This window comes from Ceratosolen solmsi, unplaced genomic scaffold (genome assembly GCF_000503995.2).
Source record: "Ceratosolen solmsi marchali unplaced genomic scaffold, CerSol_1.0 scaffold41, whole genome shotgun sequence".
NCBI lineage: Eukaryota > Metazoa > Arthropoda > Insecta > Hymenoptera > Agaonidae > Ceratosolen > Ceratosolen solmsi.
The window spans coordinates 6,203,625-6,229,626 of NW_011948424.1; the positions used below are offsets into that span (position 1 = coordinate 6,203,625).

General features: G+C 24.2%; 1 protein-coding gene across 1 annotated transcript in view; it reads right to left on the reverse strand.

The window, feature by feature from the left end:
* Elk (Eag-like K[+] channel) overlaps window positions 1–26,002 on the reverse strand; it is a 124,725-nt gene that overhangs the window by 38,422 nt on the left and 60,301 nt on the right. The window contains exons 2-4 of the mRNA XM_011500098.1: window positions 9,254–9,487; window positions 4,956–5,087; window positions 770–897 (exon numbers count right to left, since the gene is read on the reverse strand). Coding sequence (XP_011498400.1) covers window positions 770–897; window positions 4,956–5,087; window positions 9,254–9,487 — 494 coding nt within the window. The remainder of the gene's footprint in view (window positions 1–769; window positions 898–4,955; window positions 5,088–9,253; window positions 9,488–26,002) is intronic.

Below are 26,002 nucleotides of genomic sequence, written 5' to 3' on the forward strand. Positions count from 1 at the left end.
GAGAGAGAGAGAGAGAGAGAGAGAGAGAGAGAGAGAGAGAGAGAGAGAGAGGTTGAGCGAGATGAGTTATATTTTCCTAATTTTTATGTAATGATAGAGAAAAGATGAAAAGTGTTTATTTCACCAATAAATAATACTGCCTTTTTCAATTATCTTTTCCACGTAATGCCTACTAATTTTGGAATAAAATTTCTAAAACTAATACTTATTCAGTGATAATTTCTGAATACAATACAATGAGAAACAATGTTTCTTTCAACCTTCGAGCAGCCATGGCTTTTATTTATTCATATTTACTCTGTAATAGTATTCATCTAAGACGATTAACGATAAAGAGAATTTTTTATATAAAAAATAATATGACTGGGATGTTTGTATGAGTTTAAATTTGTGATTTTAAACTAACAATCAAAAGACTTTAACTAATATTATTAAGTTATTAATTAGATAATTCAAATTCATAATATATATTGTAAATTTGTTCGATATAAAGTTGTTTTAAATTATTACAAGATTGTTTATGTATTATTAACGAAAGATATTAATGTAATTTGCACATCTAAATGTTAAGTTCTAATTTTTTTGCATTAATTTGTTAAAAATATAAACAATACCTATTTAAAATACATAATATTCAAGTAAAATAGCAGCGATGTTATGCTAAAAACAATAGGAAAGCCACAGCATTGTGCTTAAACGATATATAACGAATAATAATATGCCAGAAGTATAATAATGATTAAAAGACTCGTATAGTTATTTCACTTACATTATTTAATTTCAATTTGTGTTTACTGTCCTGTTTATAATGACCGGATAATTGATACAGAACTGCTCGACTTCTTCTCCTTGCATAATTTGCTGGTGGAGCTTCAGGATCCAAATTACCATTTGCATCTACAATTGAAGAACATCATCTTATAATTTTTTGCAAGTTAATTTATATAAAATAATTTTGTATCTACTTAGTAAAAAATATTTAAGTATATTTAATGTACAAGCTTTTTTATTCGGAAAATAATAATGTGTAATTAAATTACAAATTTAATAAGAATACGAAATTACTTTTAAAATTATTTTCTTGAACTTGAGAATTAAAATTGTTCTAGTAATATTCTATTTGAGCGGAGACGAAAATTTTACAAATATAAAATTAGGTTAATATTATAAAGTGACTATTTGATGTATTTTTTTTATTTTTTTTATTTGTAATATGCATTTAAGAAAATTTCTCATTTAAATTATTTATTAATCATAAATCTTATAGATTTTAACTAACGAGTGTCAATAGAATAAAGTTCCTTTGTTTCATTAGGAATTCTAATAGGTAAAGAAGTTATGAAAAAAAAACCTAACATCTGCGCATGACAATGAATTAAAGCTCTATTCAAAAAAGTTACTCAACTAATTAAGAAATTAATTATTTCTACAACTACAATGATTTGTGTGACAAGGGAAAAGAGAAAAAGTTACATTCGCTGGTTAATGAATGATTGCTTGATTGGTTGCAATGGTTATTATTAAATAAGATTCTTTAAGTTATAACTCTTTTATACTTTATTGATCAGTTGAAATTTTCTTCCTTCCACATAAGTTTCATAAATTAGCCTTTGTAATTCTTTCATGCTTGAAAGATATTCATTGCAGTTATTTGACATTCAATTACATTTAATTTCAATTTAGGTAGGATGAAGATTTTTCAAAATTTTATGCCAATTGTTACATATACTTAATTTATCCATTAAATATGCCCTTAAAAGCTTTTTTTCCTCTTAAAGGAATAAGCATTATTCAAAATTTTATTTAAAATACCAATAACAATAATGATAATGCATTCTATAAGGGCATTTAACCGTAGATTATTCAATAGGATAATTAAAATATTCAAAACAATTAAATGAAAAAATTATACAACTGGAAAAAAAATTTATCCGTTGAGTTACAGAATTAACTATTATTACGTGAATATATTTTACTTGGAACTAATTTTCTTTTATCTTCAGAAATAAATGGAAGCTTCTTGTTTTAGCTTAAATTATTTATTACAACATCGATATTCTATTATGCGATGAAAAATATATGATGAAAAATATATAATTCATAAATTTAATACACCGAATAATGAGATATTTAATGTTCAACAAAAGAAAGTAATTCTGTTAAAATTCTTTTGAATTGTAATAAAATCTTTTGTAGTGTATTTTTGAATAGTTGAAATTATCTTAAATTAATATATTTGAAAAATTACTTTAGTGCGTATAATAAGTCATATTATTTTATTAAAAAACGATAAAAATAAGATTCTCGAAAGACAATACTTTATATGCTAAAATTGGATAAAATTACGTATTAATTTTTTAAACTAATTACTAATATCATGTTTCATAGAGAAATAAAGGCTCTTATATAAATTATATTTTCTATAATGAAGATTAGCATGTAAGATTTATTTTCGAATAGGAAAATGAAAAAATGTAGATAGTTATTAATATTTACACATCTTGTTTAATAAATTATATTTCATCAAATGATGTCTAATATTAGATTAGAATATTAGAAATAGAAATTATGACATGTTTACGGCATGGAGTAAAAATAATAATTTTTAAGCGAAATATGTGAAATTAATTTTTTCTCTCGCAATATTCGTATGTTCATATTTGGTTAAATTTTTCCAAATACTTTACAAAAATTAATCAGCATTAATTAAATTTTACTACAAATGCAATTTCTGTAAATGTGAAATATTGTATATAATTTTAATTTACCATATGAATGTTTTATTTATTTGTATAATTTTTTTTAACATAAAACAGATTAAAAATATTTTAAAAAATTTAAGAATCAATTGTGAAAAATATTACTGAATTTATCCAAATATTTCTTACAATCATTTAAATAAAAAAATATAATAAATAAATAAATTCTATGAACTATCATAATCTGATAATATATAAATAAAAAACTAATTAAATTATCACCTTATCGGATAAATTATTACAAATGTTAATATTCTTCTAGAATATTTATACATTAGTTATTATATTCAAGCTTTATCTGTTCTATTTGCGTAAAAGTATGTGTGCACCTATGCTTGCATATAGATATATAAGATAAAAATATAGAAACATATATAAACATATAGATATATAAGATTTTTTATATCTGCAGATGAATCATAATACTTGTTTTAATATAAATTATATAAATTCTTTCATTAGTTCAATTATTATAACACATTTTATTAAGACGGAATAAAACAATATTTTACCAAACAGTTTTCTAGTGAAATTGTTTAGTTAATGATGATAGGGTTACGTAAATAAAACCCTCGTAATGTTTATATAAATAAAAATACCATTTTATAAATACTACGGAATAAGAAGAGAATCAACTGTCATGTGCAATTATACGATCGCTTTCCTTATTTTGCATGGTAATCTTGAAATTTTCTTTTTCAATCAACGTCTTACATTTTCATTCTCTTCACTTTCTTCTGCTAGCGAATCTTTACATTTGGAATGTAGAATAATTTACGTAAGAGGAAAATGACGGAAATGAAACTGCCGACTCGATTAGAAAAATGTTTCCGAGGGGCATCGAAGTAATCCAATTTCTTTTTTAGTTTTTTCATTAGCTATTAGTATCTTTATCATTTTTTTCTCATTTCCCTTATTATTACAACGTAGCTTGATATTTTTATAGAATTGCATGTCTAATAAAGCTCGTGTAAATACAAAAAATAAATAAATAAATAAATTATAAATTCTTATTAAGAAAAAGAAATTTGTTCCTCTATGGTTCGTTAATAAAAAAAAAAAAAAAAAAAAAAAAAAAAAAAAAAAAAAAAAAAAAAAAAAAAAAAAGAAACACGACTATTGTATAAAAAAGAAAATGTGCGAAATTAAAAGCCTTATGACGAGCATTAAGAGGTGATAACGTGTAAAAAAAAGTAGATAGAAAGTTTGTGTACATACGTAAACAGACGATGTGTTGGCACGCAAGCGTGACATTCACAGTCGTGATTGTACAACGCAGACATAGACACTTTTCACTCACCATTTTAAAGTGAGAGTCAGATGGATTATATTGAGACTCTCAAAAATCTAATTATCAAACTAGAGCTTCGGGTATGCGTTTATATGGTTTATTTTGCTCATTTATAGTTATTTGTAGATTTTTATCGTTTATAGCCTTCTAAAATGATGAATTATATCAAACAAACAATTATATTAAATATTTGCAATTGTCGACGATATTTTGAGACTATTGAAAAATACGTTCGAGCTGAAAGGAATCTTTTATTTATTAATTTGTCGGGAGAAAACGACAAGTAGTAGCTACGTAAATTTAAGAATTGTCATATGGTTTAATATAATTATTTCAACGTTTTAATGATGATAATGTTTTAATATACTTAATAATTTTATAAATGTTATCATTGCTTTAGGCGATTAATAATGAAATCGTCACATCACGTAGATGGTCAATACGCGGCATAAATAATCAAACTATAGTATAAAATTCATATATATATATATATATATATATATTATTGATTAGTATTAACGATTAAAAACTTAAAGTGAATGTTGTATCACTTGTTACAAAAAAATCTTGAAAGTTTTTGTCGTCTATACTTTTTCAAACATTTTCTATTCTTTCAAATGTTTGGATAAAAAAAAAAAAAAAAATAAATAAAATGCCATATACATTCAATGCAAATGTCATAATGAAATATTATAACATAATGAATAAAGAATGTATGGCCAGTAGTCTTTTAGTAATGTAGTAAGTAATGAAATTACTTTATTTAAATACGTACTCTGACAATTCGTATAAAATTTCATTTTATGATTTAAGAAAATTGCATACCATTTTATTATGATAGTGATTGTCTGTCTTTTGCGATTTACGATACACCACGACTTTAGCAATAAGCATTATGCACTTACCACTATCATATAACTCACAAAGCTGCATGTTTTTCGTGTGTGTGATGTCCTTGTGCGAGGCCAGAAAAAGAACCACATCACCCTTCTCATTTTTGATGGGAACAATGTCGAGTAGACAATCGAATGGAGATCCTGCATAATCAAAAATGTTAATTAGGAAAAGATGTAAATTATGTTGAACGTCGATCGAGCTCATTCAACGAGCTTCTTTAATTTCTCGTTATTTTTATTCAATTATTATTTTTATCCTTTTATTTTTCTATTTGCTACTTATCGTATTCTATATAATGATATTATAAATTGAATAGAACAATATGTTTGCAACACTTCAGTTTATAAAAGTAAATTGAATTTACTTATTTTCTTAAACTGTATTCCATGTCCAATTTCATTCATAACCAATAATCACTCGATCATTACCTTTTTTTTGTCTTCAAGATATTGATAAACTAAAAACAATTAGCGTGATATTAATTAAATAATGCTTTGTAATAGATTAATCGGTAGTATTATTTTCACGATACTCATTAATAATATGTGAGTGTTAATTTTGAGATATCGAGTCTCAAGTGAAAGCCAGAGTAGCCAAGTTATTTTCCATATTACGACAAAATTCCGTACAAATATGAAAGTATTCTGATTTGGTATGAGTATGACTGGATGAACATCACTTTGATTTGGGAAACGTAATTTCGTCTCCCTATTTACATCTTGAATTTGAATTGCAACAGTTATTTCCTCAGCTAAATAATACTCCTTTTAATTGGTGCTATTTTACGCAGGGATATGGATAATTATATAATAACAGGTGTAGATTAGTTGTAATTTGTAATTTTAAAGCATTGAATAAATCGTTGGTACTTAGTATTTAGTCAAAAGATATATTATAAATGAGATTTCGTTAATTTAAATTTAAAATACCAATGCAATAGTTGGCTATGAATTTCGAGAGCTTTTAGATTGAAAATCTGACCTCCAGTGAAATACTTAAAATTTTCAATATTTATTTGAAAGCGAATGTTTGTATTCGAGATGAAATATTTGATCTTCATTGCCCAGAATTTATCAACTATTCGCATCTTTCCATGTGTCTAATTAATTTAAGTGCTATACTATGTAAAACTCTATTTAAATGTTTCATTTAATATTACAATCACGAACGAACATAAATAAAAGTTAAATAGAATTCTTTATTGCTTTATCTCATTGAGAAATAATATTTGTGTTGCAAGGAAACCGCAGTAAAACATAATTTTATAAACTTATGAAACTATTTTCTTGCCATTAAGTATAATAAAATTTCAATTATAACAACTATACTTAACGGTGACTATTATAATAGGAAAATAGAAAGAGACAAATGCATTCGGTTACGGGGAGATTCTCATCACGTAGCGATAAAAGCTCGGAACGTGGAATCCATTTCTATTATTTGCTCGTCTACAAGGTTCGTTTTGTACAATTGGCTAGCATATTTACAGTATTTGAAGTTCATGGATTATTTGTTAATATATTTATAGCTGGAAGATCTGTTAATTCTACAAAAGTATAGAGAGCAGCAGATTTTTGTCAAATCCGTGCAAATATTAAATGTTGAAATATCTATGGAAAATTTTCGTATTTCCAATAAAGATTAAACAAAACGAAAAACCATACAAAGGATGAAAATTTTATTTATTATCAAAGATCGTTAAGTCATTTATAATAATGATGACTTATTTGTTTTTAATTCCAAAGGTCTTTGAACATTTGAATATAAGATTATTTATTAGCTGTAGACGACTTTTTATTGATTTTTCCTTAATTTTTAATCAAGGAACGAAATATATCATTTATTCGGCATTATATTGTTGTTACGAATTATTTGAAAATTATAATTTTCATTTTCACTTTATTTTTACAATTTTTTGATAAGTACATCTTTTATTTTCATCATGTAATATAAATGAAAATTTTATTCTTTACGCGCATAGGGTGACGCCTCTTCGTAAAAATTATAATAGATAGAAATAATATTTTCCATGACCATGGATTAGAAAAAGAATATTTAAATAAAATTGGGCAAAAAGGATAGCTGAATAAACAATTTTTAAAATATTTATCAATAACAAAATATACAGCATATTGCATATGTAATTAAAATTAAATGAAAATGCATTGTCTTTCACTTCAAAAAGTCTTCAAAAAGTTTTCAAATACACAATACAGTATAAGAAATAGAATGATGTGCCGAATATACTTTCTTTAATTTCAATTTTTACATTTTTATTTCGTACATTGCATTTTATCTGCAAATAATCCACCCCGGAAATTCAACAAAAAAATAAAATTCTGCATTTGACCTTTTCATAGTAATGTGAAAAGAAATCGTAAAATTTCAACGATGACTGCGTGGAATCGATGTGCATTTGTTAGTTATGGGATGTTCGTAATATATACGAACAGACTATACGTTACTAGTGAATTTTATTAGGTTTTCCGTTACTTTTGCAGATGCCTGCTCATCAAATAAATATATTGGATTTTATTCTTAGAGAAAATTATTGAATGAGATTAGGTTCCTCTAATGACTTATAAAATACTATGATTTTAAGGATATATGTCGACAAAAATTCCCTATAAAAGTATTTAAATAACTGACTTGACTGCATTTAAATTCAATAATATTAATAAAAACATTTTGTCTCGAATATTTTACAAATAATTGAAAAAATACGATAATAAAATAATACGTTTGAAAACCTTAATATTTGAATATTAAGAATTATTATTTCTACTTTTTATGCTAGCAATTTTAATATTTTATTTTGCCACATTGACAAAAAAAATAAATAAAAAATATATATATATATATATATATATATATATATAGTTCATCCGGCAATAAATATTCTTCTCAGTATATAATAATAAATTATTTCAAGATAAATTTATCAATTACTTTTTTTTACCTAAAAAGGATTACAATACGCAATAAATTTTGGAAATCCATTAAAATATTAATGGTTCTTTTTTCTATTTTTTAAGTAATATGTTATGATATTGGAGAAAACGTCATGTTACTGAATTTTACAAAAGTTACAAATATTTAAGAAATTATACAGAAAATATAGGGTTAAATACGTTTATCATTTAATTTATATTAATTAATCATTTAATTTATAGATCTCAATTAATATTAAAATTGCATGTATCACTATTTTATGTCTGTCCAAAGTTTTGCAATGAACTTAATAAGTTTTTAAAACATCTTTATATTTCATAATTATTGCATTTATTGTCACATAAAATAATTTATAAATATCACTAGTAAAGTATCGGAAAATTATATTTCATTTGTCGTATACTTTATCAATGTCTTAAATTTTCTACGTTTTATATATTTTTCAAAATTGTACAAAAATTACTAATACTATAAAATATTGAAAAAAGTTGAATGAAAAGCACAGAAAAATTAAAAGTCAAATTTAACGATCTGTAATGACAATGTAATATTTACATTTTACACTATATAGATGATATATGTGCATAAAAAGTTTTATCTAACTATTTAATAATTCATTCAATAATTTATAATTTTAAATTAGCGTAAAATTTAATATATAAATTATTAGAGACAATTTACCTAATTGCAAAATGATTGTTTGACAAGCCATTTTGAATTTTAATTTGCAACTAATTGCGATAAATCTGTAAGTCGAGCAGAAAAATATAATGAGAGGAAAAAGGTCGTTGAGTATTTAATATCTAAATATTATAAAATGATATCCATCACATTAAAATATAATCAATCCTCTTCGACTTGCTTGAACATATAAATTTGATTTGAGCTTTCAATATATGTGAATTTGCTGTAAATTTATCTCAATCATTGGGAATGTATGGGCTTTTCGATTATTTAGCTTTTGCTATTTTTTCCTTCCATTGTCAATAAAGAAATATTTCAAAACTTTGTATCTATAAAAGAAAATATCATTCATACGAACTATTATTGTAAGAAAAGAAATTTTATTAATAAAATTCATTGAATTATATAAAAATTAGTAGTCAAATAGAATTTAATTAATACGATTAAAATTAAGAGATTATGTATAAAAATTTTAATTTATCTTCGTAAAAAACTTTCGTTTGACTAATTTTAAGAATTTGTAGAGAATAAATATATTCTGCAAATAACTTATTTATAGCTTCTTATATTTGCAGATTATAGGTTTAACATCACAATAAGTTGTATAATCACACATGCTTACGTTCACGCATTCAGGCATACAATGTTTATAGCAGTTGAATAGACTTACCGGACTTCTTATAAAATACAACCTCGAGCTTTAATTCGGTTTTGCTCTCGAGACTCTTATCGATCATAGCTTTTTCTTCCTCTTTCGTTTCCGGCCCATATAGAAATTTGCAGGCGCAGCCTTTTTGCATAATTTCCACACGTGCAAATCCTGTCAGGTCGCAGAATCCATCGGAGCAGTAGACGATCGGATAAATCGTCGGCACCTGCGCATTTCCCAGCACAAAGTTGCTGTCTGAAATTTGAAGGACAAAAACCTTTTACTATACACACACACACACACACACACACACACACACACACACACACACATATATATATATTTTTGTTTTTTAAATACTTATGCAGATATACATGAGTGCCCAATATATTTCTTCGTTAAATTTTTTGAGCGAAACAAGTAATTTAATTATTCATTCAATTACTTTCATAATAATAAATATTTTATTATATTATTGGACTAGTGCAATTGTATATAAGGTATTATTACTTATTATTCTAACGATATTAGGTTAATTGATATACTTATAATTCGGAATTTCATCAAGAAAAGAAGACTAGCTGTTAAAAAATTTTTATTTGTTTTTATAAAATTATCAAGTGAAATTATCTATTTCTATATGAATTACGTTTAAATTTCCAGTGATTTTAGGCAATTAAAAATTCTATTTTCATATTTACATTCATAGAGCACATTAAAATAATATTCTTAATTATTGCAATTTTAATTGGTATTTTTAATATTATTACTATATTAAAATGAATATAAAGTGATTTAATTATTATTCCCCTGTATTCTGTGTATATTCTGCACATTTAGATTGAATCAATATACTTTCTCTATATTCTCCTTTTTACATCATAATTCATCACTTATCTCACTTATGTAGGTCTTTCGATAAGAGGTCGATCCTCTATTCACAAAAAATTAATTTGCAACTTAATTTGCATGGTTTATTTTGAATAATTATCGGATATGGGTTCTTTATCGCTTGACTCACTTAAATCTTTCCCAATATTATCTTTGAAGCTTATTATTGAAAGATGCTGGTGTTTGAGATTTCATATTACCATAGAATATCTACTGATGAATAAATAATATAGTTAGATTTGAATTTTTTTAACTAGTAAATAACGTATGATAACAAATTTAGAAAAAATAGAATTAGTATTAGTGATTACTTTTACATCTTACTCCCATATTTTTAAATTAATATAAGATTTTTCAGTTAGTTTTGGAGAGCCATGTTGAGAGAAGTTTAATACATTACGAAAAACTCAAAATTAATACTCAAATGGTCCCTATCGAAAAATGTATACGAAATTTATTATTCATTAAAATATCGAATATTATAGAAAAATAGAGTTATTAATTATTGATATAAGTGTCCAAATATTTTTATGTATTTTATAATGCCATTTTTAAAAACATTTCAACCTTAGGTAAGCTATAAATAATAATATTATATGGAATATGGTGGAAGAAAGGACAAAATCCATTAAAAAAGAAATTGATGATAGAGTTTTTATTTGAAGGAAAGCAGTAAGAGAAAATTGAATATAATGGTCAGGCTACTGTAGCCCTGGGTTGGATGAGTGATTTTAGTCACATTCTGACTCAACTAACAATAATAATAATAATAATAAACGGAAGGGTTATTTTATTTTAAAATTACAATTCAATGTTAGCTTTCAATAAATATTATCAGGATATACGAGTTAATTTTACTTATTCTTTTTAGAATTGGACTAGGACTCGCATATTTTTCTACGATTTTCTCCCCTCTCCTTTTTTCCTTTGTTCCTTTCTTCCAACATTAATATATACATATACTTAATTTTTTTAATTACACATTTACATATATTATTTAATTGAATTAATTAAAGAAAAAAATTTTTTTTTTAAGTGTAGTAGAATTCCATTGCTGTTATTATCTGAATTAATCATATTGCAAATTTATAAATAAAGGAGTTTAATAAGTTACTGTTCAGTTGGTAGAAATGTTTATAAAACATGGCAAAGTAACTTCAATCTAGATTGTTTGCAAAGTAAATTTTCAGATACTATTTAATTGATTATTATTTAACGTTTTGGCTGAACAAAGCTAGTGAAATCCGAGTTGAATGGTCAGACAATTGGAAAATTTATAACACTATTTGCTTAATTCTTATCATTTTGAATTTTATATTTCTAAATATTTTTATTCTAAAATTAATTTTTATATTTATGTTAAATCTTCAAAATTAATAAATATATATTAATAAAAATTAATAAAACAAAACAATGTTTCTTAAAGTACAATCGAATTTAAATTTGTATTTCTACATCTAATAAATACTTTCATGAAACACATTTTTATAATGTCTCATGTTTGCATTATATTAATATTATAATAATTAAAATATTTTATATCTTTTTAAACTATACTAAATTTTCCTTTTAACACGTGATTATTATATTCGCATGTAACACAATTACTATTATCTCATTCAATTGCAGCATATTTGAATTTTTTCCTTAAATATGCTTACGTTGTATTTGATCTTCATTTTTCATTTGCATTAATTGTTTTTCATCAATATATTTGCTTGTTCTCATAATATTTCGTTATTCGCTGTTTCTATTTCTATCTCTATGAATTATTTCGTATTTCGTTTTTCATGCCTTTTATTTATTATTATTATTTTTTTAATAATTATACTTTTTACTTTAATCAGTAATAATATCTTATGCCATTACAAATATTTAAAAAAATTAATAAGTATTAAAAGCTTATATAAAATATAAATTATATTTTCTGTTATTATTATATCAAGTAATTGAGTCTATTACCTTTTCTTTAAAGTAAATTAAAAAAAAATGTAATTACATAATAATATTATAAAATTAATTTATGATTTGATTTGATCCATTACTTTTTTTTTTAATCCGTAATTAAATATAAATTATAAATTATAAATTATAAATTATACATTGCTCTTCAATTAAATTTTATTTAAATTAAAATATATTTATCATGCCAAGACATAAAATGATTTATCAGAAGCAATTTTATTAGTTTATATAAATTTTCTTAAAAATAAATTTTTATAATAATTATTTCGCACACGTAATTAAAATAATGTTGTTAGTATAAATTATTATAAATTGTTTCTATTATTGAATATATATATATATATATATATATATATATATATGTATATAGTTGAATTACAAATTGAATATATTTATATAATTCCAAGTGAACTTGTTGGTGCGAATAAATTTATCTTTTCATGTGTTAATTAATTAAGATAAAACTTTTCAATATTTACAATTCATTATCGACGCATTAATAAAGCATAACAAAGAAAGAAAATTATAAATATCAATACAAATATAAAATATCATCAATAATGTGAAAATTATAATTTACGAAATTTATAATAAAATAAATTTGAAGCATTCGTCAATCCATATATATATATATATATATATATATGTATATATTATGTAGAAGCCTTTCTTTACCGAACGAATTTCAAATGCTTGTATAAACAATAAAATTTCTTACTGTATCGCTATCTCATTTATATTCGAATATCCAACGTGGGACAAACTTTCATTGACCATTTATTCAATTTTATATTTGTACGTAAGGTCGGAGATTTGGAAGGGTTCAATTTATGGATTTTGCCGAGGCTGATATCCCCTATAAGATAAGTAATCTACTTTTAAATTATTTAAGAGAAAAGAAATGATAATAATTAAAATCGTGATTAAGAAATTATTATTCGATGAAATAATAAAAACATTAAATATTACAACCATCTATAATTGTATTTAATCGATGATTATATATCTTTATTTATAATTTTTATAATTAATTCGTTACGTCATAAGATTGAACAATTATTAATATAATATGTTTTAATATGTATTTTTATATTTGAGAAAAATTGGTTAAAGTCCAATCAATTATATCAATATGCTACATAAGCCATTTTATCATCACTTTCACTGGAATGAAATATGTATGTAAAACATTCAATAGTCATTTATCATGAATGTTCTTTTAAAATTTTATCAAAAATTCTGCTCCAATGTATCATACTTTCAAAATATATATATTTTGTTTCAGATACCACTATTTATTTATGAAATATAATAAAAATAAATTATATTCAATTTTTATTAGATTATAAAGCAGTATATATTATATAAAAATATAATTCATACATTTAATTTATAAATATAAAACTAAAAAGAGATGTAATACATATGTATTTAATTATATAATTAAAATATTAATGAATGCTACGATAAGGTTATTTACGGTAATAATTACAAAATTGAATAATTTTTGAATATTATCATTTTTAAGTTATTCTAATTTTTTATGATGATTTTATATCTAGTTACTATTAGTAACAATAACGACTGCGACTTATAATCAAATAAAATAATTGTTTAGATAAAGTATGCGCTCACATAAACCGTTCATTAAAAATATGATTTTGAAAGAACTTAGTTAATATAAATTTCTGGGAATAAATAATTTAATATTATAGTGTAATAGAATATTATATGGGCATATTTATTTTACTACTTATTGCTGAATTTAAATAAAAATACGTTAGTTATTATAAATCATAGCCAATATCCATCTCATTTTGTTCTAAGCAATTATCATATATTATTAACGTTTTACTATGAGAGATTGACACACATAAGGATATATATATATATATATATATATATATATATACACATTAAACAAAGAGAACAGAGAACAGAAACATGTCTAATGATTAAGCGTCATCGGAAGCATTAGACAAAATTGATCTCAATTAATAATAAATTATATAATCGGTAATTAACGCCAGATTTGAATAAGATGGAAAGTACCACGCTCGCGCCCACAGGTTGAGCATTATTAATGATCCATTACGAAACGTAAGTCCAGAGATTAATATCGGAGGAAGAAGACCGTATACGCCGAGCAAGCCAGAGATTTTGGACAAACTAGCAATAATTTCCGGTGAAAAGCGAATATCAATAGAAGGCAGAGGGACATAATTTGTCGCTTTTAACCGCAACGACTCGTCGAGTATGAGTTTCAATCTAATCGATAGGATGAACGGAAGAACCGCGTACTTATCGAGCATCCGACATGAAAATCTCAACAATAATAAATGCCATGGTGTAACACGAAGCGCTCTCTCTCTCTCTCTCTCTCTCTCTCTCTTACAAGTGATTTCTCGGTGCCAATATAGTCGGTAATTAAACGAGGCATTTAAGCTTACATCGGATCAAATCATTTTATAATTTTTCTGTACGTTTTGAGAGTATTGGATTATCGAGCGATTCGACAAGAGTAAACAACTTTAATTATTCATCAAATAAAATGAAAGGAAATCGAAATTAATAACAATGTATAATAAATAATTACACAATACCAATCAAGACATGTATTTGATATACATTTATACATTTATGAGGGTAGAGATTTGGTTTTATGATAAATCTTTTTCGATCAACATACCAAATAGAATTAATTGAACATATAAACATTATATTGATCATACAGCAGATAATAAATAACGTAATTTTATTTTCACTTGATAGATATTTTTAATTTTTAGAGTGTAAAAATATGTATGCGAAAGTATATAAAATATATATTCAAGTAGACAGGACGTTCGAGACAATGCTAATTTCTACTTAATTTCCTTTGGTTCGCAGTCCCTTCTTTAATTCAGCATTAATTCAGCTTTAATTAAATTAAACGGACTAGGTAGCCTTTTTTTCTAAAACATTTAATTATAAAATGAATGAATATAAGCGTGTATTTTAAGAAAAAAAAAAAAAAAGAAACATACTTATGTACCTTTACAATTTATAAAATTATTTTATATATATTTATAAAAATAGACGGTCACCTTTTCCCTTTGAACATCCAATGATTTTATCATAATTATTTATCATAATATTCTTTATGCACTTTCTTTGTACACGATGCAATTTACAAAAAGTCTTAGAAAAAATTAAAAATGTGTTGTCTAGGGGAAATACTTTTATTATGACATGTGAAGCTTCAACTGCTCCTTAAAAGCTTACAATTTAGGAATTTTTTTGAAAAATGAAAACTATTATCGATACATCCAAGCATAAATGATAACAATATATTTTACACGTTCTTATATTTTTCAATTCGATCAGAGTTACCGTATAAAAGTTATACTGCAAAAATGAAGAAAATTAGAGTATTGAAAAAGTCCGTTTGAAGTTTTTGTTTATAATGCACCGTATACACAGGCTGTTTTAGTTTTTTTCTTTTCTACCAAATCAACGTATCTTGAATTTTAATATAAAATGAGCGCCAGCATACTTGGGCAAAGTTTTGCTTTTAGAAAGCGCAATAAAAATTTAATTTACGATTACCTAGGCGCTTTAATTACTGTTTCTGCATCTATAAGCTTTATTTTGAATCACGTACCAGTTTAAATTATGGTTAAAGAAAGATGGCGATACAGTATTAAGAGTGATTTATCTCATTTATTGTATCGATGTAGTTTTACAATAAAAGAATAATTTATTGAGCAGAAAATAAATTATATTATGATACAAAAAAAAAAAAAGTGATTTTGTCATTTACTCAATACAGACATTACAATATTGATTTAAAATTTAATTGTATTAACTCGTGAGTTTATAAGTTTGTAACTAATGTGATAATGCGAATTTCAAGTTGAAATATAGAATTATAAAATTACACTAATGATATTTCTAATAAAATAATAAAAACATATTATTCGAAACAAATATATATATATATATATATATATATAGACATATATTTTCCGTGATTTCAATCGAAAAATTTACTAATTAAAAAATACTTGTAGAAATTGTCTTTTATATAAATTTTTTTTTTCATACAAATTATTATCATAGTTTTAAGATTTATTAGTTAGAGGTATGTTCGCGCTCAATCAAATACAAAATATAAACTATTCACCACACATATCACTTATGCACACGAATCATTATTAAACTATTAAATAATGAAATAATTAATTACGTGTTTATTTGAATTTAATACTCGCCGAAGTCTTAAAAAAATAATTTTTTTTTATTAAACTCATCTTATAATTAATTGTATTACCTGATTCTTACATCTAAAATCTTTCTTCTTTGAAACAGAAATGTAATTAGTGAAACCAATAAATGCCAGATAATAATTAATTTAATTCTCATATGTATAGTTTATATAAGATATAATTTAAAAATAAATTTACTTTAAATAAATGTACTTAACATAAGAGCATAGATGTGTACAATATTTACTTCTCAAGAAATACATTTTAGTATTTAGCAAATTTTATACAAGTTGGGGAATCGTTAGTGAAGTTTTTATAAAAAAAATGAAAAGTCAAAGGAGAATAAAAAAAAAAAAAAAAACCGATGGTTAAATTGAAGGAAGCACCCGTAGAGGGAGACCAAGAGTTTTCCAATAATAATTTTGTTTCTTGAGCTCTTCTCTCGATAAAAAGATTAGAGTTGAATTAAGAAATTTTTATAATAATAGTTAATAATAGTAATTTTTATTAAATTTTGGCAAAATGCATGTTTATTACTATATGAAATTTAGACAAATGATATATATGGATGCTATTTCATCAACTAATTTTATAAAACCTTAAAGTGAAAACTTGTAATGAAAAAAAAGACAGAAATTCATTGATATCTTTATAATATTCATATTAATGATATTTCCTATTATGGAATAATATCGATAAATCTTGTAAAAGGCGATAATTCATTTGCAAAGTTAGAACATTTTTCACTAATAATGTTACATAGTTTTGCATTTTAAATATTTCTTTATTTATCCTTTGTAATTAATTGCAAATGTTATATTATTGAAAATTAAAACAAATGTAAAGTATTTCTTAAATTGTAATGGAACAATAAAGTTCCCCATGATCTTTCAAACTATACTATAACCATACTATAACCATAATTATATGGAAATATTGTAAGTACTAAACGATTTCAAAATATCATTATTTTTTAGTCAGAATATTTATTTTAACATTTTTAAGATTTTCTGTATTTTAATTGCTTTAGTTTCATGTATATTCATTTAAACATTATAATTTATATTAAATACTAGATATTTGCAGTTTTGAAATTTCTTAATTCTATTAATATTCTTAATTATCTTAGTTAATTAAGATACTTAAGATAATCCGCTATTAAGATACAATGTGCTTGTAAGTGAAACTCATACACTGTAATTTCAGAATTATTTACGTAGATATAAAAGTATTTAAAATTTAATCCAGACGAAATATTAATATTATAAAATATATGTTGAATATAGTATTAATAAAGGATATAATTATTGATTGTATAGAAAAAAAAAAAAAAAAATTCAAGAAAATTGAGGTATTATTATTTTATTATTTTCTTATTATTTTATTATTAATTAATTTATTATTAATTATTATTATTAATAATTAATATTAATATTAATATTAATTAAGTTAATATTAATAATTACTTATTATTAATAAAACCTTATTATTTTCATTTTCAATAGTTTATACGAAAACTTCAAAAGAAATGTATCTATTTTCATTATTTTAATTTCTAAATATATTAACCGGAAATTAATTTTTAATATAAATTTTTTTATACTATTTTATTTATTATATATTATTGTGAGATTCCATGTAAAAGATAATTTATTAATCGGAAATATAAATTCATGTTTCTGAGATAAACTATATTTTAACGAAATAATAAATAATATTTCGTAGAGAAATTGAATGGATATATAGAGGATCATATTGGTATATCTAAAGTTTTAGGAAAATCTTTCCTTTCCTATTTATTGATACTATTTATCTTTTATAAATCATTTATTATCGTTTATTTCATTCAAATTTTCATGATTCGGTCGCACTCTGATGAAATTCGTGGAATTTCAATATCATTAAAAGGTAAAAGCTACAAAATTAATGTCATCTCACTACTTCATCAATATTTTTCTTGTACTTATAAAAGCTTGAATTTTATTACTTATGAAACACTTATGGTTTTTAATCCTTAATTATTCAAAAATATTTTTTAATCAAACACTTTACTCGCAAAATGATGTCATTATTTTCAAAAAATTCTATAATTCAATCTTTTTTTATCTATTATTGTACTGGTAAATGGATGTTTATTAAAATTTTTACACGAATATACTTATTTTCGATTCACTACACTTTCTACTTTAAAACTTATCGTACTAATGAATCGTTAGAAGAAATTTCATAAAAATTCATCGATAAAACGGATAGAAAACATTGAGTATCAATATTATAAATCGAAAGATATTAAATTAATGAAAAAATATTATTCTGTTTATTATATGATTCTGACAAGACAAATGAAATAAAATACTTAACTACTTACTATTCACCAAGAGTATTTATAAATTACGGCTAAAGAAGATTTACATTTATCATTTTTTAATCTATCGCTCATTGTATATAGACATATATATATACATAAAAATAAAAAAAATTTATAATAAAACTGTTACATTATTTATACAATTATTTACAGTAATTACTGTTAAATTGCCGATAATATTATTAATACTCTTTTCATTAAATTATTATTTTGTTTTCATTTTTTTGTTTTTGTTTTTTGAAATTGTCTACTTAATAAAGAGTCGAATAAATTACATTTAATTTTACAGTTAAACGTTGAGTATTTTCACGTCTATACTTGGCGATTTACATCTATCTTCTGAAATTCGAACTAATGTCGTAATTATTTACTAATTCTATAATATATAATATATATTTATATAACAATGGTTTTAAAGAAATTTTTTTCTAATAAACATAATGTTAAAAAATTGAGTTATAGAAAATTAATTACAGAAAATTTCAGAGCTCTTTGAAAATTTTAGTATTAAATTGAAAAAAAATTTCTTTTTTTTTTTTCGCAGATAAAGTATAATTAAAGAAAAAGGAAATAATTAACACTTATACTATAATTTTTATAATATTGCAGAAAATTACTTACGCAATATATGATATTTGATTTATTTGATAAAATAACGATTAGAAGTTTCAATCGAAAGTGTTTTTCAAGTTTCATGAAATGTATTCATTAAATAAATAAATATTGGAAAACCAAAAAAAAAAAAAAAAACAAAAAACAAAAAATGACAACTTATAATTAAATATAATTATAAAAACATGTGAGTGTAATTAAGAGAAAAGTATGATTAATAAGAAAATGCATGACTATTATTGAATTGCACTTAGTATGTAAATGTAAATGTAAAAACTTGCAGAAATAAGGTGGGTGTGAAATAAGCGTCTTTCGAAGAAGATAGAAAACAGGTTAAAATAATTAAGCCATTTACTATCTCAATATTCTCCGCGTAATTATGTAGTTTTTTTTAGTTTGTAATGGAAGAGGAAAAAATCGAGAACTGCATTGTTCACTTGCATTTCGTGACCTGGAAGAAGTTTTTACCACTCCTCTATTCATAGATTTGCACTACCCTATAATAATGATATGTCCATTCCTCTTTTTCACCCTCGTATACTTATCTCTCTCTCTCTCTCTCTCTCTCTCTCTCTCTCTCTCCCCTTGTGTTCGACTATATTATGCTCTCAAACTATTTTTTGTTTTTTTCTCTTTCATATTTACTACAAAACCTATATCGTCAATATGACTTCCATCATTCATTTCGATTTTCTTCAGTTTTTTTTTTTGCTAAACCTTCGTATTATTTCATTCGTATCGAATTTTCATTTTTTTTTTTTTTTTTTTTTTTTTTTTTTTATGAACTGATTTTAATTTTCTTTTATCTTTTATATTTTAAAAGAATACGTATAGTTTTTAACTTCTATCCTCTTTATTTATTTTCTATTCATTTCACACCTAAATACTTGCCGGTTTTCTTAAAACACAAAACTAAATCAGAGCGGTCAATTTTTTTTCAAGCAGACGATAATGTCGTACTCGCATTAGAAGTCGAAGGATAATTAATCGAATGGATTAAATAAAGCAGCAACTTGGAGGATAAAATGAAAGCGTAATAAGATGAAATTTCGATTCATTTCAATCGATGTATTTCGAAATGGAAATGAAGTTGATATTTAATAACTATTAATTTGATTAATTATATATGAAATAATATCCAGATTACGTATTCAGCTTTATTCAGAGTTTTTTTTTTTTAATACTTTCAATAATTAAAGAATTTTCGTTGGATGAAATTCCATTGTTTGCTCGAATTGTCTAAAATTGAGAGAGAGGAGACGAGTAAAATATTGTATCGGCAAAATATATATTTAGAAACGATGATTTCTATTAAAAAAAATTACGCGATAAATACAAAAATTTAATCTTTAAAATGGCCGTTAATTTTCATTTCACATTATTGTATTAAACATTTAAAAGCTAAGATCATCGTATTTCTTGCTCAATCTTATTTGAAATAATGATGAAATAACTTTTCACACAATGCCGGATAAACAAACGGCTTTCGTACATTAACAACTATTAACGAAGTTAATATTTCCCTTCACTTACATAATTTCGAATCTCTAGTTTGAATTCGTTGATTTCATGAGCGGATGTTCGTTGTTTTATTCTATATTTTGGATTATGCATCGGCTCTTAAAGCATAATTGTTCTAATTCTGTAGCTATCAAATTACCCACACGTGCTCATAACGACCATTGTATTTTGTGCCGATACACTGCTTTCATCGATTCACTCATTTATAAATTTTATAAGCGATGCAATATTATATTGTCTATATGTAATTGCACTGCTATGCATATTGCGGTAGATGTTCTAATATTACATGTTAGGGGAAACAGAGTCGAGGAGGCAATAAATTATTTGTGAGTGAAAATAAATTGAGGAAATATTTTATTATGGTATCATAAAAGCCTTATAATATGATATATTCAAGGAAAAATAAAAGTACGACACTTATACTCATGAGTAATAATACAAAATATATAAATACGATCGTCTGGTCATATGATATTAGTGGAAAAATTATTGCCAGCTCGAAGATTATAATTATTCGCTAATTATTCAATTATCCAAATTTCATTCGATAATTCGATATGTATATTTTTTCGATAATGGGCTATGTTAATAAATTGATTACAACTGATTTCTATAGCAAACGACAATATTATTCAACCTCGTAAGCTTCGAATTTTAAAACTTTTATATTCTAAAGTTTGCCCGTTTAGGTAGATAGTGCTTGTTGTTTCTAGTGTTTCTAGCGAAATGACAACAAATGAAGTGACAAAGAGTAAGATAAAGGCGGTAAAAGCGAGATACAGAAGAGGATAATATGCTCAATCATATTTAAGATGATCGCTCGGAGCTGTATCCTGTAATAGTCGTGGTTAGTGTGCTTTTGACAAGTGTGTGCGTGAGATGAGTACAATTTGCAAGGTTACAAAAGTAGGTCAAACTTGAGGACGCGCGATTATCCAGGAATACCAACATTATTATCTACGAATGCTCAATATTACACTTTTAATGAAATTGATTAATAATTTTTAATTTTACTATTAATGTATTCTTGCTTTTATTTGCGTATTCTATACGCTTGTTTTTTTTTTTTTTTTTTTTTTTTTTTTTTTTTTTTTTATACATTTAATTATATGAAATGTAGGTTTGTACAGATAGTTAAAAAAATCTTTACAAAACAGCACGATGATATTTTTTTTTAATTTGACTTGTAGTTGAATATTTTTAATTTTTCATATCTATATATATATATATATATTTAACCAAGAATTTAACCAAGAATTAATTTTCCTTTGATTAAATTGCTTGATTAAAATAATAATTTATTTCAATTCTCATATTAAGCTTAATATTTTCCATAATATATTTTTCTGTTTAACTTTTTTGAATATTACAGTGAATTAATATATTAAAAATTTCTGTTTAACATCTATTTTGTTTACCATTGCCTTCCATCTTTCAACATAATTTATTACAAAAATTACATCTGAATTTATTATGCTTTTACTTTTTATCTTTATCAAAATTAAAGCTAAAATTTTTTTTTTTTAATATTTCAAATGAAAATTAACTGAAAATTCAAATGAAATTGAAAAGATATATTTAATTATTATTATTACTAATTATTGGGATAGCGACTAAATGTTTAAACATTATGAATAATCTTTTCAAATCACTTCTGAATTTATGATATTTTGATAATAAGCCGCGAACGACAGTTTAATCTAATCTAATCGAGATAACATATTTAACTTGAAGTGTACGACTATATTAATATTCAGTATACAACAAATGTAGCCGACGAGAAAGGAAGTGCAAATAGTTGTTCTCGTTCGCTTTATGTAAATTGTGGTTTGCAATGAATTTATGTGAATTCGGGTAGGAATAGTTAATGACTAAATTACATGTGTTTATTCACATAATTTTTCAGGATTAATATAATTATCAATGCACGAATAATTTCTGATTAAATAAAACATTTCAAGTGTTTTATTTAAAGATTTATTTCATTATATATTACTACTAATAATGAAAATACACGATTCCTGGAACACTAAAAACGCATGATTTTGACTAAATTTTGATTAAATTTTGGTCAAATTTTTTATTTAATTCAAATAAAAGTAAACTAGCAGGTTAATTTTTCAATATATATATATATATATATTTACCTTATAATTTACTTGATGTTCATTTATTGTTTATATATAAAAGTTGAAATTTTCAAAGAAGTTCGGCATAATAATTTTTAATCATAATAATTCTGACTAATATAAAGGTCGTTTAAAAGTTTTGATTGAGACTTGTTAAATATTCTGGCCAAAATTTCATTGTTTAATAAAAGGTATACATAATTAAAAAAGAAAAACAAACAAAAGAAAGACTATTTTAATGAACGTAGAATGTAGAATTATGTTTATAAATAAATGAATCTAGTTTGAAGTTTAATATATAGTGTTAATTGTTTATATAATTTGCCAAATTTGATATTTTATTGTAAGGAATAATAATTGTTTTATTTAATGGATATAGTGCAAACACACGATTTAATTAGCTGAAAATCCATAATACTTTCTAGTATGAGAGCATGTGATTTAAATATTTATCATACGATATTTCAATATTTTTTAAATAGGTAATGTTTAAGTTCTATGAGGAATAAATAATTAACATTGTAGAATAGTTGAAGAATGTTTGCCCTATTTTATTCTCCGATGTATCCATGCGTATTGGTGTTTGTGTTTGTGTGTTTGTGTGTGTGTGTGTGTGTGTGTGTGTGTGTGTGGTAGCGCGCGCGTGCTTTTGTACCTTATCAACAGTGCATATTAAATATCTAAGCATATAATTAAAAAATGAAAGTGAGGTAGAGTGAAAGGATGGGTGGAAGCTGCTTATTAAGCAAAAATTTCGGATTTAATTGTTCTTTCCCTTTGATGTTTCATTGGAGCCGAATAAACAAGCAATGTGTATGTCTTGGATATGGCTATTGAGAGCGTGGCCCGGTAAGTTATCGGTTAAATGTCATCCTTGGAAGCGTCAACATTGTGCCGACAAGCGGATTCGCAAGCGTCGTATCACTGCTAAATATGCGAGCGTTTGTATGTATTGGTAGACCATTAACTAAACAGTCTATGTGCTCAGTAAGACTCGAAGGTTCATCGCTGAAGCCACGGGAAGCACGGGAAACTAATCAATTGTGCTTCGACTCTCGAGGATTTGTCCTTATCTTGAGTGAAAGCACTCCGAGTACCTATCCATTACTTAATATCAATCATATCATTTATATTAGTCTTTGAATGTGGTGGTAATCAATCTGGCCCCGGAGTAAATATGGTAAATATTTACAAATTACTTTTGACAAATTAACTCAAATTATTTATGAAATAACATACACACACGCACAACATCGCTTTAGAACGATTACATCAGCCTGATATTTTTCTTATTTTTCGATATTTGATCGAATTTCATGAAGTCGTTAGGATTAATAAACTTAATAATGAATTGGAACATCGATCGTAAAAACATAATTAGCAATAATGGGACTTTGTCATTGTAGGCTACTGTACATAATGTGTAAATACAGATTTTAAAAGCTCACCTGATAATACATTTTGATTTGCAAAATTAATGTAAATTTATAATAAACAAACAAAAATAAAAGGATAAACAAAACAATGAGTTAACGATTTCATGCGATTTCTTTACATATTACATACATTTGATTAAATAGATGAATTTTATAAGAAATTTAATAGCGCAAGGAATATGTTCATATATATATATATATATATATATATATATATGTATAAATAATTGAAAAATATGTATACATAATTTATGAATTTTACGAAATCTTTTAATCTTCCATAAAAGTTCAAAGAATCGATTAATCTTAAGTTCCGCTTAGGAAATACACGAGGCACTTGGCTCATGTATATTATACATATTTTATTCAGTATTAAGTTAGGTACAATTGAAGTGTAGCGATAATGTATAATACAACACTGGATACTATGAAAGTATTATTCTATGAATTTTATGAAAAATTTAAATAAAAAAGTAATAATAGTACGGGATAAAAATCCTCGGTGATTTACAATCTCATGTTTTATTCTCTTAATAATTCTAATTTATTTATATTAAGAATGTTTTTATAGCTTTTAGAAACTGTGATTTCGGATTTATATTCTAATTTTAGTAGCTCGCACAAAAATATGCTCGAGAGATATGCGAATTTTTATGTATTGCAACGAGGAGGATAGAGATCCCATGTATAATATGGATTTTATAGTATTCTTATCAATTCATTGAGGATAAAGCTTTCTCCAATTCTTATTACATTCTCTAGTTTATCAACTGATTTATTTCACGAGTAGTGCATGGGAATTGAATTTAGCTTATTACTTTGATATGTAAAAGCAGCTTGTCATACTAATCGTAATAATAAATAACAACCAACCATACTTTAGTACCGCTCACTCCCTCTTTCAAAATTCAATTGGATATTTATGTTTTGTTAAATTAATTTTAGTCATCGCGTATAATTGCAGTATTATGTTTTTATAAGAACACGCTATAAGATAGAGACTCTTTCATGCTTTTATTATTCATATTAAATATTATTGTCTATCAAGAAAATGTAACTTCGTTAAATAGAAAATGAATCGATATATGAAAATTTGCAAATAAGCATTTTACAAGAAAAAAATTTTTCATAAAAATTTCTATCTTACTCATATATTAATTGAATATGAAATATTTCCACGTTTACTTGGTAAGTCATTATATTCAAAGTGTTTGCTGTTTATAAAACTTTCATAAAAATTATAAAAATCTATATGATAAAAATCTATAAAAATTTATAAAATAATTATTGTTGTTGTTGTTGTTATTATTAAATATAAAAATAGCCGAGATGTAATGAAAGCAACTATTTCTATACGATTTTCGATACAAAGTTCACTACGACTTAGCTGAAAAAAGTTGTTTATCCATTACAAAAAACTAATTAAGCCATTCGACATCTACGGATAAAAAATATTCTACCCTATTGAAAATGTTGCGTACGAGTTTCATCTTCAAGTTTCGGCGAATATTTTTAAACCTAACGTCACGCGTATTAGGCCTTTTAATTGGAAATGCGACGAGTTTTGGGCGTTGCAGAACATTAGCGGTCAAACGGTA